Source organism: Centruroides vittatus, unplaced genomic scaffold, assembly GCF_030686945.1.
Source record: "Centruroides vittatus isolate TY-2023 unplaced genomic scaffold, ASM3068694v2 scaffold_1323, whole genome shotgun sequence".
Lineage (NCBI taxonomy): Eukaryota > Metazoa > Arthropoda > Arachnida > Scorpiones > Buthidae > Centruroides > Centruroides vittatus.
The window spans coordinates 585,440-601,848 of record NW_027122675.1 but is presented as its reverse complement, the minus strand read 5'-3'; the positions used below and the strand labels follow the sequence as shown (position 1 = coordinate 601,848).

Genomic DNA, 16,409 nt, shown 5'->3' with positions numbered 1-16,409 from the left:
TGCTCTCTGAAGTTAAACTGATTTTTCAGTCACAATTTGTGCTGATTTTACAAGCAAATACTGAAGACTTAACCAGTATCCAGCTAATAGTGTCATATATTCTGCCTAACAATAATTATGATGACGATTTCAAGAATATTTTGTTGCTCATAGAAAACTACTCGCTACACGGAACTAACTTGATCTTATGTGCAGATTTTAATGCTAGAATGGGGTTTTGATTATTTGTCATGTTTCACTGGTGACCGGCAAATTGCATTAAGAGCTTCAAAAGATTGTATTGTTAACGATAGAGGGAAAATTCCCTATCATGAGGATAATAATCTTGTTAGCTTAAATGGTTTATTGCCAGGGTATGAAGAAGGTAATTTTACCTACCATACAACTAACGGAGGCAGTGTAATTGATTTTGTGATAGTGTCACAAGAAATATTTTTTCATGTTGTAAATGACTTGCGTGTTTTATCAGAGATAGATTCTGATCACTTACCTCTCTTACTATCAATGATCCCTTTGTATCATCTAGAGTTGCTTACAAATAATTTTTTGGTAAACATACAATATGGAGGGACAAATTTAAATCTTCATTTACTGTCACACTAGATAACGTTTTATCAGATGAATATGGAAGAAACCTCACATCTAATGATCTAGTGGATTGTATAGTTAAAGCAGAATGTTCCTGAACTTAATTCATGATGTTAAATCCACTCCTCATAAAAGTCATATAAGAAATTTATGGTATGATAGTGTTATACCACAAGAAATAATCTATGGAAATTGCTTAAGGTGAAAAAATTAAATACAGTAGAACATTATACTCTTTTGAATAGTTTTTATACAAATCTCAAAGTATTATGTCAAAAGAAAAAACAGTCTTATTTTTGGAACTTAAACTGCATGACATCAATCTTCTATTTAATTCTAAAATATTCTGGTAAACAATTAATAGTTTTAAATGTAAAAGTGCATCAAATTATAGTTCAGTTTCTATTTCTGTTTCTGTTTGTTTAGTTATGGCAATGCAAAACTAGGTAATCTGCCTAGGGGGATGCTTTCTGGGGGTCTTTTTAAGGGAAACTGGCCCCTATGTAGGCATTACAGGTATGGAGAAAACCTGGAAAACTCCACGTGGCCAGCCTGTCCGAGCGAGGCGCAAACCCACAACCAAACTCCCAGTGTTCAGGGTATGAAAACCACTTGGCCATTGGTGAGCCAAATTATTATAGTTCAAGAATTACCTTGGAAAGTTGGTTCAATTTTTATGCTGCTAAATTCTCTAATAAACGTTCTTTAATTATTAATGATAAACAATTGTCAATGGATGTGTATAAAGTGTTTCTAATAGAGACAATGTTTTACAGATTTTACATTGGAGGAGATAAAAGGAGCAATAGATCATTTTAAAGCTGGTACCTCACATGATATTGATTTTATTAGAACAGAATATTTAAAGTGTTTTTCAGAAAAGTTCCTTTCTACAGTTGTAACTCTATTAAAATAAATTCTAGTTTTCCAGAAACATGGATTGAATCTTTGATTATTCCAATATATAATAAAGGCATGTATAAGATCCAAAAAATTATTGTCCTACATCTTTGGTTCCTGTAACTGAAAAACTGTTTATGTCTTTATTAAATAAAAGACTAGAAAAATGGATCTTTAAGCATGATATTTTGTGTCAGGAACAGGTTTTCGACCTGACTGATCTTGTCAAGACCAAATATGTGTACTAAATGTGTTGATTCAATCAAAATTGCAGAAAAAGAGAGGAAAACTTTATGATGTTTTTGTGGACATTACGATTAACAGCATCAAAGGCAGATCTAAAGTTTTATGGTCTCTATCAGATGAATAAACAGTTTCTTGGCCTTGTCATTGATATATATTCCAAAGCTACTGCAAGAGTAAATATACTAGCTGAAACAACTGATTCATTTGACATTGACATTGGAGTTTGCAGGGTGAGATTCTGAGCCCACTGCTTTTTAAGTTACCATATTTTTGTAGATTGTTCAGCATATCAGTCTATCTAGGGAGACCATGAAATCAGATATTTCCATATGGTAAAAACCAGCATGCCAGTAAGTGAGGTTATACATCCCTCTGTAGAGAGTGCATTAAAAAATGAATGAAACTAAAACTGTGAAACTGCCATCATTACATCAAAAACTAGGATTATATGTTTAGTTCTTCATTTTGTCATCTTTCTAAAGGTAAAATACACATGAAATTCCAAAAGTGCTTTTTTTAATGTGTTTTTTATTGTTATTGGATTCAAAAATGCAAAAATAAACATATTAAATTTAAGAAATTGGCTGCAAATTATCTCAGCTTACACCATTAACATTAACTTTATGTGAAATTTGAGAGGAAGGTGTTATTTTTAAGGTCAGGGTAGATGCTCAGTGTAGCCCACACTGACTGACTGATAATGTCAATAAGTCAATAAATGACATTAGTTATTTTATTGTCTTGTAAATAAAAACTTTCCTCCTGATTTTAAGTCAGTCAAATTACAATGTTATTATTTTATTGTACTTAGAAGAATGTTTCCTTTAAAGTCTAATTAACAACTAGCTTTGTAAGATCTGATTAATTTTATATTTTATTTGCAGTTTAACTGGCATGCCAGTACCCAGGGGTTTCTGGCATGCTGGTCTCCCCCATTTTTATGTGGCATGCTGGTCATTCCACAAAAATATGGCATTACAATGTTTTACACATTCCACTTTCAATCTATAATATCTGTTAAAAATAGACATTTAAAAAATATTTTATATATATTATGAAATAATTGATGTACAGTTTTATCTTGTAAAAAATATTGATAAAAACAGAAATTGGAAACAGCCAAAGAGTCATCAAAATTATAAGGCTATTTTTATACAATAATTAATTAACATAATTTAGTATTAGAAACATTAAATGCCATTTTCTACTAAAGTTAATTATTAGAAATTAATGATTCTCACCCAAAACCTAAAGTCTGGTGTCAGAAAAAATTCACTTGACTAACATTTTCAGGCTCCTCCGGAGTCCCACTTCCGACACCAGACATTAGGTTTTGGGTGAGAATTATTTAATACCCAGTTCTCTATAGTCTTAGAAATTAATTATTAATTTCTAATTAATTTAGATTAATTAATTTAGAAGAAAAGACCTGGTCTGAAATGGGACTCTAAACTACTGCATTCTAGAAGTAACATACATTATTGATTATGCCATCTAATCTTTCCAAGCAGACTATTTATAATACCAATTTTTTATTCATTACTTTTGAAGGAAGAAAGAATAACAAAAGCAAACGAGTAACTTGATTCATTCAGCTGCTGTTATTCTTTCCTTCTTCAAAATTATTTGGAGTTTCTATTATCTGAATCTCCCTATTATTATTTGAGAGACATGCTGGTGTCACCATATCAATGTTCATATAGAGAGCGTCAAAGTATTATCTAAAAATGGAAGTGTAAAAACTGATGGTATTGAATGTAAACAGCAATTTTTTAGATGTTAATAAGAAACATGCAATCCTATGTACTAGTCACTTAACAGGGGTTTTGGAGAGTAGGAAGGATAGAAAATTTTTGTCAATTGTTCAATTGTTACTAAGACAGTCCATGCTCTGTGGTTAGTAAAAATACACACACACACACACATCTATATATATATATATCAAAATATTGTAAACTAATAAAAAAAAGTGTAAGCTTTTAATTAAATGATTATCTTTAAATGTTAAAAGAAATGAAATTTAGAAAGCATTGGAACTGATTAGAAATTAAGGGATATAATTTATTTTATTTATGTATTAGTTATTACTAAAGATCAAAATTTAGTAAAAGAAGCATATATCATAAATAACTATTAAATTTGGGCATTGATGTTTCTGACTAAATTATTTAATATTCTGAAATTCTAAAAAGTAAAAATCTTAACTTATACATTTGAATTTATTGAATGTCATTAACGGTTGATTCTGAAGCAGGTAGCAAAATATTTATACAAATGATAAAGGGTATCAAATTTCAGAATTGAAAAATTAGAAATTTTTCAAATTTACCAATAAAATAAACAAATGTAATAACCAAACTGAAGATGAACTTACTGGATCATAGTTCCAGGGACCATTGACAGTTCCTTGTCGGCAAAATACCAATTTGACATGATTTGAGTCAGCTTCTATACATCTTTCCCCAACACCCAATTGGCCCTCAGCATTCAGACGAAATATCTAATATAACCAAAATAGCTTTTCAATAAATATTTTAAATTTTATCATAAGAAACAAAAAATTCATTCTGGAGTGATGTATACATTTTTACCTTAGTGTAATTTAAATCATCTTTGTAGCTTTTTAAAATTTGTGTTAATAGTTTAAATCAAGTATAACATTATCTTTACACTTTAATAAATCTTATATTTTGCACCCATTATAATGAAGAAAAATGATAAAGGTAAAGATTAATAACTAACATTTTCTATACTTTTAATGAGTATTGAAAATATTCTGCAATCTTCATCTTTACTTTTTTTTAATAATCAGCAATTTTCCAATGAAAAACCTTTTAAGATTTTAGTACATACTTATTTAAAAAATATTTAAATATCAATTTATTTAATAATATAATGAGTAAAAAATTTACATAGTATATACTTTTTATTCACTATATCGAGATGTCTGTAAAACAAAATAAGAATAAAAATTGCATTTATTAATGAAATAACATTTAATTAATGGCCAGACTACTGAAAAAGTAATGACATCAGCCAACAACTTTGAACGATTGAAATGCAAGTCAGATCAAAAATTTCTATGGGTGGTTTGAGACTCTGATGTCAGACATTGTCTTCACTAATTGGCTGAACTCATGATAAAAAATACTTCTTCTTAATGACTGGAACTAAATACTAGGCACAATCAACTAAACCTTTAACTTCCAGTAACAAAAATTTTAACGTCATATTGACAAATGTTTTCAATCTTAATTAACCAAGATCTGCATCAGGTCACTAGTGATATTCCAAATCAGAATGTACAGAACACAACTTTTCAAAAATATTTTTTTAAATAATTGAAACAAAAGCATTAAATAATTTAAATAATTGGTGGTAATTTTAAGAATTATAAAATTATGACAGATATAAAACTAAGAAATAAAATACTACAAAATAATAATAATAGTAATTAGTTTATGTCAGTAAATCTCAATTTATCATAAAAGCATTGCCATGCATATGAGACACTTTTACCATCTTTAAAGTTAATATAATTGCCAATCAGGTTGCCTTAAATTAGATCAGATAAATAATACCAGCACACACTTCTTAGATATTAACATTTGTTTCAGCAAGGGCTGCATATAAACTGGCATCTATTACAAACCTGACCATTTACCATTTTTTATTCCGGTAAACTCAATCAACTCTTTTTCTCATAAAGTTGCTGCCTTCCATGCACTTACAAGATGGGCCTTTACATATCATACAAGCTGGATGGACACTTTAAAAGAGCTAAAACACATGGAGGACATAGCTATAAAGCATGGGTATAGAAGAAACCTGGGGCCATATTCTGGTCATCGTCTCTCACAAGCCAGTTGCTGATTGGCTAATCATTTGTTTACATCTCGAGAGATCATCGTGTCTCTCCAAAAACAATTCTGGACAACTTTTTCTCTCATGGTTTCTCTTGTTTCTCGGAGAGTTATCTTTCATCTTTTGCCTCAATTCTGTTATATCCAATATGGACGACTGGATGCTACTCGCACTGTACACTCGTATTAGAGAATGTTCTCTATTTCGGAAAAGAATATTTCAAGAGAGAAAATGCTTCTGATTTTTTTCCAGGTCCCTATTCGGAAATGCCACCGATTCCATTTTTTTTTAATTTTTTTCAATTATCCTACATCTGAACTGAACTATCAAATATCATGTTAATCTTACTTAGAGAGTTAAGGAGAAATTAGATGGTAATATTTCAAAAAAATATCTAAGTACACATGCTTTTCTAATTTAGGTTATTAATATATTTATTTGTTAAGAGACAAATTGACATTACAATCTGTAAAAACGTTATAAAACAAAAAGCATACATTTATCGAAATTACGTGCTTTCCTTGCCAGTATGCTCTCTATGATTACATACTCCGCATTTTCGAAAATTTTACAATTTTATTGGTTAAAATTCTATTCTGTGTTGTGCATGCAGATAACCCAAATGTGTATAATCAACCTAGTAGTATCGTGATGTTATCGACGAAGACAAGATCATTAAAAGTGACCAGAATTGCCACTGTTTCTGAGAGACCAATTTCATCTCTCATTTTGACATCATTCGTCATTGAAAGAAGAGATGAGAGATAAGTGACCAGAATATGGCCCTTGATATGTAATTTAGCTCGTGCCTACTCCAACCTGACTGACAACTGTATTAATTTTAAAGATGGAAAAAGCATCTCATATGCATGGCAATACTTTTATGAAAAACTGGGACTTACCAATAGACTAATTATTATTATTTTGTAATATTTTGTCTTACTTTTGTATCTGCTATAATTTTGCACTTCTTAAGATTATCATCAATTATTTACATTTATAACTTTTTCTTTGTTGTTTTACATTGTTATGTTTTTGTTCCAATAATTTTTAAAAATATTTTTGAAAAGTTGTGTTCTTTTAAGTTGTATCTTAAGAAGTGCAATAATACTTATATAATATTATATAAGTATTAAGAAGTATATATCTACTTCGAATGTTTTGTCAAAATGTGTCAAAAGACAAATAATTATTTATGGATTTTTATAATTATTTTTAGTTGAAATGAATAATTAAAATTACAAAAGAATTTGTTGCATAAAATAAATGTTAGAACATGTTCTTTTTCAAGCCATTTGTCATGTAATATTAAAAAATTATACTAGAAAGAATTGAGGATATTCTTAAGCAACAACAGAATTATGCTTGAGATGCTTTAAAGGTGTTTTACCTAGGTGCATGATTCACTTCCCTCAGTTTAACAAGTCTTAGTTCACAAGAAAGTCCAAAGTGGACAAAGACATAATATAGTTAAATAACTACCTTAACACTGTTTAATATTGTTCAATTATTCAATTCAGTGCCTGATCAATATTTTGTGTTTAACAGACAAAAACACCCTATCCATAACTAATGATAAAAAATTTTTAGTAATGATTTTATTCCAGATGAAATAATGTAACAGTTCAAAACAGAAGACATTTATTTTCAAAAGACACTTTATACAAATAAAAAAATTGTAAATAAAGTAACATAAAAACTGATTATAATAGTATAGAAATACAGATGACAAGGTGGTTTAGGCCCGCTATTCTGGGGGGGGGGTTGTCAAGCTATGCCCCTCACTACCTAGTTGTCCCCATTGTGGACTGTCTAAACCCATGATGGGCATGGGGAAAAAAGCCCTGTTAGTGCCTACAGAAAGGAAACTTACAAAAAAATAAGTTTTAATTATAAGAAATTAAAAAAACAAAAATGAAATGTTTTGTGTCACAGTGATTGAAAACCAGTCCTTTCTAGATGCAATACAAATCTTAAATATTCTACAAATTCAAATGTCAGCTCTCTATTGACTAAGAGCCCAGAAGTTCAAAAACTGTTATATTGGAAAGGAAATTCCATTTCAATACATTTAAAAATTTCAAGATTATTTTAACCATTAATTAAACCCAATAGGCCCTTATATCTAAGAATATTTTGTAAAACTTGTTTTTTAGGAAAAAAAATATTAAAATGAAAAAAAAAATTTTTTTAATTGTGAAAGCTTACCATTTTACATTATATATTTCTATATTTATTAACATTTATTTCTTTGTTTTTGAAATCTAATAATTTGAAGTATTTCACAAAGTTTTTAATTTTATTAAAAACTTTGCGAAATACTTCAAATTATTAAATCATTAAAAAAATATTGAAGGAAGTTTTGTTTTTAATTATTCTTTCAATTATTTGAAAATAAACTATTACCATTTTTCAATATTTTAATAAACCAGTAAATGTTTTAAAATATATAATTACAGTCGTATTTTGTGTTGCATATTAACATTTATAAGACTCACCTGATTTCCGCCAGAGCCATGGCAATGACTCATTCCAACAATTGATGGTGGTTGAGAACTCATTGTATCCAAGCATTGACTTGTTAACAAACTACGAACCTTTAAAATGAATCAATGTATTTTACAGTCTATAACCAATTATACTTCATAAGCATTTAATGTGACTTACTTCTCCCCAATGTAAATTTTTTGGCAAAAGAGGGAATTTATCTAAGACATCATAAGCAACATTTTCTATAAACCATTTAAAGCTTTTGCATTTAAGTCTATTTCGCAATTCTGTCTGTTCTGAAATATCTCCAGCGTCATACTGGCGTGCCAAAGGTTCTCTTGTATAGAAATACTCTTTATAATCATCCATCCAAACTTCCACAACACGTTTATAATTCTATTAAACAAAAAATATATTCATTTTTGATGATTAGATAAAATTTCTTATGTAATAATATTCATTTACCACAGTAACTATAGGTCCCTTTCGCTTGGATGCTAATTCTCCAAAAGAATAAGGCATGAATCCACGATAGATATGTCCAACCCTTGAACAAGGAACCCATTCAATACTTCCTCCACATTGCCAAATCTGAATTTTAAAAATAACTTTACATGAAAACTTTTCTAAACACAGTTCATAAAACTTTAAAGAAAAAACTGTAATAATATAATGGAAATAACCAAATTTGATTAATTACCTTAAAAGATAATTCAAAATTTTCTCCACCCCAAACTAATAAACCAGGATCATATGCTCCTAGTTCCAAAAAATATTTTCTGTCAATAGCAAATAAACCTCCTGCATGAGTTGGAGATCTAAAATTATATCAAAATTCCTTTCTAAGTTTTAAATATAAAATTAACAGTTTTATATTTAAAAATTCTAATATAATAAAAATATCAAGTTTACTTGTATGGTTCACTAAAATGTTTACGAGTTTTGGCTATATTATCAGGTAATTCAGTTTCTTTATATAGCATTCCCCATTCAAATATACCACGATAATGTACATTTCCCCTGTAAACTGGACGGTATTCAAAAGTATCTTTGTCAATACCATCAATCACAGGTACAGTCATCACAGTCCTGTTAAAAAAAAATTATTGTGAAGATTAAAATGATTTTTTAACCATTAATTTTGCTAATTCATTAATTATAAGATAAAAACAAAAATCTCAATTCCAGAATAAAATAAAATTCTTAAAAAATTCATAAATTAATATTACGTAACGCTTCACCTGTTTAAATAAATAGGTGTCAATAAAGGAGGTAACCAATTCGTATTAACTTCACAATGAGCATCCAAAAATAGAACAACATCGCCTAGAGATTCCTGAGCTCCAATTGTACGAGATCTTATAAGTCCTTCTCGCTGTTTGTTTCTTATTAATCTAACTTTATTAAGTTGACGAATGGTATCTTCAAGTTGGCCTTTTAGATGTTCTATAGAAATAGACATTTTATATCAGATAAGAAATAACCTTTCAGTTCTAACCAGCCTTATAAAATAACTTTTATCATAAAATCACCATAAACTGATAAATTACACACTCATTTTTTAAAAACTAATTTCATCTCAAGTTGTTTATGCATAATTTCTACAAGTGAAAGAAAATTGAGATAACTGATTCATATAAAAAATTATTAGATTTGACACAGAAGTGATTATATATTAAGTATTAAAATATTTATTGTTATTCAACTCAAAGTTGTCTGAAAGGAGTAAACAGTAATTTTAGAAATTTCAATTAGCCTCAAAGACATATAAAAATCAAATTGATTTAATTTATTTCTTGCTTTAAGACTATGACTGAAAACAAATTACTGAATATAAACCAATAATTTAATTATAATGTAATTTCTTTTATGTTTGACTCTTAACAATATAATAAAAAAATAATGTATCCAATGATTACCTGAAAATCAATATCAATAAAAACTGCTTTCAAATTAAAAGTAAATAGATCATTCTGACATAGTAGTTGATGCTAATAATTATAATAGACTAAAAATATATCTGAACATCACTAGCTCTATGCAACTTTTTATTGGTGGAACATGCATTTCTGCAGCGGCTGTATTCAAAATCAAGTTTTTCTTAGATTAATCCGTTAAATTTTAACAATTAAATGATTAACTATTCATATAGAGATGAATTACAAGAATTCCAGAGCACATTTTTTAGAAAAAAAAAGGTTAAAATATATCAATAAATTATCATTTTTACACAAAAAAAATTTACGATGTAAACTGACAAATAAAACAAATATGTTTTTGAGAAATTAATAAATTTAGTTCGAAAATACTTTTAGAATCAAACAAAAACACTTAATCTAATATTTAAAATCATAATCAGAATATGAGAAGAAAAAAAGGAAATGCACATTCTTCTAAATATTTAATTTGTTTCAGAATTTTCGTACATAATTTTGATTATTACTATAAGCAAATGTTTTTAATTTAAAAGAATATGTACTTTGTAAAAATTTATTCGCAGCTTCATATAAGTTATAAAAATTCCAGGAAATAAATCATTTGCATATCTGTGCAATATGTAACCTACCTTTGTCACTGAAGTCATCAACAAGCACAATTTCTTTAAGAAACTGTGGTGGTGAACGATTAAGTACACTATGGACGGTACGAAGAAGTGTAGAAAAACCTTCATTATGAAATACAATTACAACACTGGTATTAGGTAAATCTTTTGGATATTGCCACTTTTTACATCTGTATAATGTAAAAAGACATATAATAATTAAAATTTCTGAACAAAATTTTTCATTCTCAAAAATTTTAATATTTTTTATTATTTAAAAAATAAAAAATTATTGTGGTATAAAAAATAATAATAGTTTTTTCTTTAATTATCATAGATAATCCTTACAGATTAGGGTCTTGTTTTACATTGTTATTTGATTGTTATACAAGGACTCATGTTTTTGTGGATGGTAAATAATTAAGTTAACCACTTCTAGTTCCAATAAATCTGAGCCCGTACACTATGTTTCTCCAACTTCTGGAATACTAAACATGGAAAACTATTGAATGGCAAACACTGTGGTGGATATCCTGGTTTGCCTGTATTCTCATGTGTACTTGACAGAATAATAAAATTTTGCTCTGTATACTAATACTGGATTAAAATGTTTTTAATTTACCAAAAACATAAAAATGTGTTTAAAGCATTTTAATTATGTTTTTATATTAATTGTAAATGGTTGTATAAGTATTTAAGCAATCATCTATGACAACTTGGAATGGAGCAGAAATTTATGAAGAATTTTATGATGCTTGCTGATATGCAACCCTCGCATAAAGCAAGATCACACTGTATTTGTCAATAACATAGTATGAAATAAAAAATTCTCTAGTTCTAATTCAGTTATTAAAATTTAACCAAATCTTATTTTTATTAGTTTAACAAATAATATTAAAAGAATTCTCATAAGTAACAATAACAATGGAATAGCCTTTTTAAATATATATATATATTATTAATCAAAGCTCACAATGATGTAAATTTTTATCTTATTAAAACATAGTAATAACAACTAAGATTGATACTGATTACCATTAGTTCAAACATGAATACACTTTTTAATATATATTAACTTAAAATTTTGGATGGAATTAATTTTTAAGGAGTTTGTTTGGTCTATGCTTGACTGAGTGCTAATATTATTATTATTATTAAATACTAAAAATTCCCCCATCAAGCATGATGGAATACTTTTTATGAGAAAGTAAAGATTGAAGAATTGAGAAAAGTCGAGATTTCAAGAAATTCAAGAAGAGTTGCTAATATTTCTACAAATTACGTAGTTTATACTATCTGTTGTAACATAAAGAGCAACAAAACAAAATTTCACATGGAGTGGACAAAACACTTTATCCTATGTATTTTATTTATGTATTTTGACAAAATAGCAAGTTTTTAATTCTCTGTTGATAAAACAAAGATTAATTGTATGTACATTAGAGAGCGATAACACTTTCTAAATAACAAGCTTGTAAGATCATTACTTCCGATTGGATAATAGAACATTGCATAGTCACTATAGAAAGAATTTTTAAAAATTTGTTATAGAAGTGACATAATGTGACTATCATTTTTTAAAGTTTAAATTTAATAAAGTAAGTTTAAAATACGCCATTTGGTAAAATATTTAAAAATGCAACTTCTGTCATCAAGCACGAACTAAATGAGGTCACTGATGTCGCTGCAACATAAGTGTGATCACCGAACCAAAATAAGTAAAACATTTATTTGATAGCTAATATTTCTGCATAATAAGTAGCCTATACTTTCCATCAAACCATAAAACAAATATAACCAAAATTTTATCTGGATTAGACAAAAATTGCAAAAGTTTTAGTGTTGATATATATACAGGACAAATGATCAGGCATATGAGTGGGTGTGCAAGTGTATGCAGGAGCACAAGTATAAATGTTTTCAACACAGTTGGAATATTAGTCTCATCAAGTCAGAATTATATGGCATTTTGATCATGGAAAATGTCCTGATCCTCATGGCAATGATTTTCCAATATCAGGGCAATCAAATAGCCAAAGCTTTACAAGTTGCATCTGAAGTAGATTCTGTGGACTTCAAAGCCTGAAATTTCGAAACATTGAAAAATTTAAAAAGAAAATTTGAAGCTGGTTGTGAGAATAATCTGAAGATGATCATAAACAATTGTAGGAGGCTAAACATTATTCCATTATCACTAGAAAATAATTTAAATGTAAACAAAACAGGACTGTTCTTTTGTGTTCTCCCAGATAAAACTTTTTGCTTTAAAAATGAATCATAACAAAGGACAAAAGAACAGCTAACAGTTTTGTTATGTACAGTTATGAGTGGAGAACACATAAAAATCCCCCAGTTGCTTTAACTATTGAAAAGATTGCTTAAACTAAGAAGTTTCAAGAATATAGACATTACAAAATTTGAAACTGAATGGAAATAAAACAGAAAAGCCTGGATGATAACAGCAATTATGACACAATGGCTGGAATATCTAAACAGGAAAATGTGACAAAACAAGACAGTGCTTTTGTTTCTTGAGAATGTTGCATCAATCCAGACATTCAGCTTAAAAATGTCAAGATTACATTTGTACTGTTAATGTCACTTAACTTGCTCAATCATATATAACAAACAACAATCTGATTTATTTGTATCACCAAATGATCTGCAGGATGTTAGTTTGGGCTATTTTAAGGCTAGTACATAGTTAAATACAAATTAATTTTGTTAGAGGTAGGCAATTACACAGCCATCTCATGATAAATTCAATAATTAAAAATATTATATTAATTTCTAATTATAAAAGGCATGAATCAAAATTTCAAAGTCAAGTGCAGACAAATTAAAGCACAATTACAAATATAGATTGTGGAGTGGTATTTAACACGATGAAACAGCAACTCAATGTATTGCAAACCATTTCGTAAATTTAAAGTGCTTTGAGACAGATTCTGCCATTAACAATTCAAAGTTGTTTCTTCAAAGTTGGATCTCCTTCCAGCTATGAGAACAGTTACTATTTTGCAGCAGTTATTGTAAAATGATATGGAGACAACTGCCTCATAAATGCAGCAGGATTTACCATTACAGCAAACCATGCTGACATAAATTCTGGCATCTCAACTGATCAAGACACAATGCACAAGCCAAGAAACTAAAAACATCCTTCTGAGATGCAAGAAAGAGTGAATAAAGATAATGATAACAGCAATGGCTTTACAGCCAAAATGACATCTGCTACAGAACCACCAATAGTCATTCCGACAAGCCTAGAGTACATAAACAAACTCAAGTTTTACATCAATAGAAAAGGCACAGATGGTGCAGAGCTAATACAAGATTTAATTATAATATATTGCTACAATCACTTGTGATAAACAAGCAAACATAACTGAATTTTTTTTTAATTCTTTTTTTTTTAATAATTCATTTGTTCATGTGTCTTATATGTTTGTAAATAAAAACAGTACAGGCTATTTTAACCTTTAAATGTAATTTAAAGATTAAAATATATATATACAGTCAAACCTCTATAATAGATACTTGTGGGTGTGAAAAAACTGTCTATTATAGAGAGGTGTTTGCTAAAGAGATTTTATGAAAATTACATTTAAAGGTTAAAATAGCCTGTACTGCTTTTATATATATATAAATAAAATTATTTAAATCTTTAATTTGATTTTGTAATTTTCAATTATATATGGACTTACTCTGGAATTCTAACATCTGGAATGCTTCTATCTAAAGAAATTTGATCACTAACAACCATATTGATTCCATATTCCATTATAGATTGTGAAACTTCATTCTGGTCCTCTGGTTGTGCATAGTGAGGTTTACCACCTTCGCCTGGTCCCTCTCGAACTGTGCCAGTTTCTTCAGGTTCAAAATTTCCAATTTTATTCAGAAATATGGCACCCTGTTTAAATGGAATGTCAGAAACCTAAAATATAAAATTCATAATATACAATTCATAAGCTTAATAATTCAATTAACTTTTAATTAAGAGATAATGTTGAAAAACATACAATAATACTGCATACATTAAAATATAACCTGTATCAAAAATAAATTTGAATATCATTTTTAAAACAATCTCCATGAAACTACTGGTATAAATTAGATTTAATTAAATGAAAAATAAACATTTTCCTCTGTTTTTAACAGTCATCATCAGGTTTAGAACTAATAGAATGTGTTTTAAAAATAAAAAATTTAAAAGTTTTGAACATTGTGAAACACGCACATACTCAAACTGGATAACAATTTTAAAAAATACCTGGTTTATACAAAATATAAAATCCAAACATAATTGAAAGACCTATTGAGTTAAATTTGAGGTTGCCCGATTACTACAATGTAGTGATGACCCAGCCAATCTGAAATATCTTCAAAGACTAGAAATATTCAAAGCATTTAAAAGAGGGATGCCGATTAATTTTAAGGTAATGGACACACTAGCAACCACGTGGCGGGCATGCTTTGACTTACAATGGGTCTTGAATTAAGTTTGGGTTTTATATTTTGAAAGTGTTACACTTTCAGAGTGTAAATGGAAAACTAAAATATAAGAATTACATCTTTTTTAGAAGTAGCAAAAATTTCAAATATTTAAACTTCAATTAAAATGTTTGATATAAAAAACAATACTTACTCTGATTTCTAATTTTCTTCTTATTTGATCTTCTTTACTTTTTGGTTTAGGCATAAAAAATGTAACAGTTAACATCACAGCTATAATAACAAGAACAACACGAATCACTTTTCCACGACGTACTGTAAAAACCTTCATGACTATAAAGAGAACAACCCATTTTAAAAAATGATAAAATTGGCATTGAATATATACATTGACAGATTAGTAAGAAACATGATATACAATTATTATTAAAATTGTTAATGTTGGGTTACTTTACTTTCTAATATATATATTAGAAACATCCCCATTGTAAACCATATCTATGGGGTCAGCCATTGTTCCATATTATAATCCGAATGATTGTCACATTAAATTGGGCTATTTTACAACCACTATTAATAATTAGATTCTAAGTAAACTGGTACTAGAGGTAGGCGTTAAGTGCCATCTTGTATTAAAGTTAATAATTATAATGAAATTAATATTTTTATTAAATAATTTAGAATATTCTGGAAGAAATCTAATTATTAATAGTAGCAGTAAAATGGTCCAATTTAATATGGTTCCAAAAATCCTTTGATTTATGATTAAAATATCGGGCTTCCAGATATTTGTACATTGTTCCATAGGTATGGGTTCATAATTGTAACTTAAAACTTGCACATAACCTACAGCTATTCAAGTTCTCTTAAACACAAATAATCTGCAGGTTATACATATCAAAATATGGTAGTTTAAATCTCTAATTTTTCAGAATTTATTTTGAATAAATTTTTTAAACTGTGGATATTCATAAAAGAGAAAAATGCTCAAATTACGAGCAAAAGTTTTTACATTTAAACATAATTCCATTTTAATTCAAACAATGAAGTATTGCTTATTATGATGATAATTTATAGATTTCCATATAGATATATATTACACTAAATATTATATTTTTGCTTCACTAAAATCAGGCAAAATGTTCTTTGATTTTGGTAACCTCAAATATATATACCGTATATTTCCACAGATAAGACGATAGTTAAATCATAAAAAAAAAAGCCCCCAAAATCCGGGGTCGTCTTATAGGACTGATACAAAAAAAATTAGATTGAAATTTATATATATTAAAACCATTATAAAAAAACGGACAAACCGTAA

The 16,409-nt window shown here is 28.1% G+C and overlaps 1 protein-coding gene across 1 annotated transcript in view; it reads right to left on the bottom strand.

The window, feature by feature from the left end:
* Pgant7 (N-acetylgalactosaminyltransferase 7) overlaps positions 1 to 16,409 on the bottom strand; it is a 29,206-nt gene that overhangs the window by 2,862 nt on the left and 9,935 nt on the right. The window contains exons 2-11 of the mRNA XM_067284537.1: positions 15,282 to 15,421; positions 14,338 to 14,570; positions 10,655 to 10,821; positions 9,330 to 9,534; positions 9,001 to 9,177; positions 8,789 to 8,906; positions 8,554 to 8,679; positions 8,266 to 8,484; positions 8,097 to 8,195; positions 4,109 to 4,234 (exon numbers count right to left, since the gene is read on the bottom strand). Of these exons, the coding sequence (XP_067140638.1) occupies positions 4,109 to 4,234; positions 8,097 to 8,195; positions 8,266 to 8,484; positions 8,554 to 8,679; positions 8,789 to 8,906; positions 9,001 to 9,177; positions 9,330 to 9,534; positions 10,655 to 10,821; positions 14,338 to 14,570; positions 15,282 to 15,419 (1,608 nt within the window). The 5' untranslated portion in view covers positions 15,420 to 15,421. The remainder of the gene's footprint in view (positions 1 to 4,108; positions 4,235 to 8,096; positions 8,196 to 8,265; positions 8,485 to 8,553; positions 8,680 to 8,788; positions 8,907 to 9,000; positions 9,178 to 9,329; positions 9,535 to 10,654; positions 10,822 to 14,337; positions 14,571 to 15,281; positions 15,422 to 16,409) is intronic.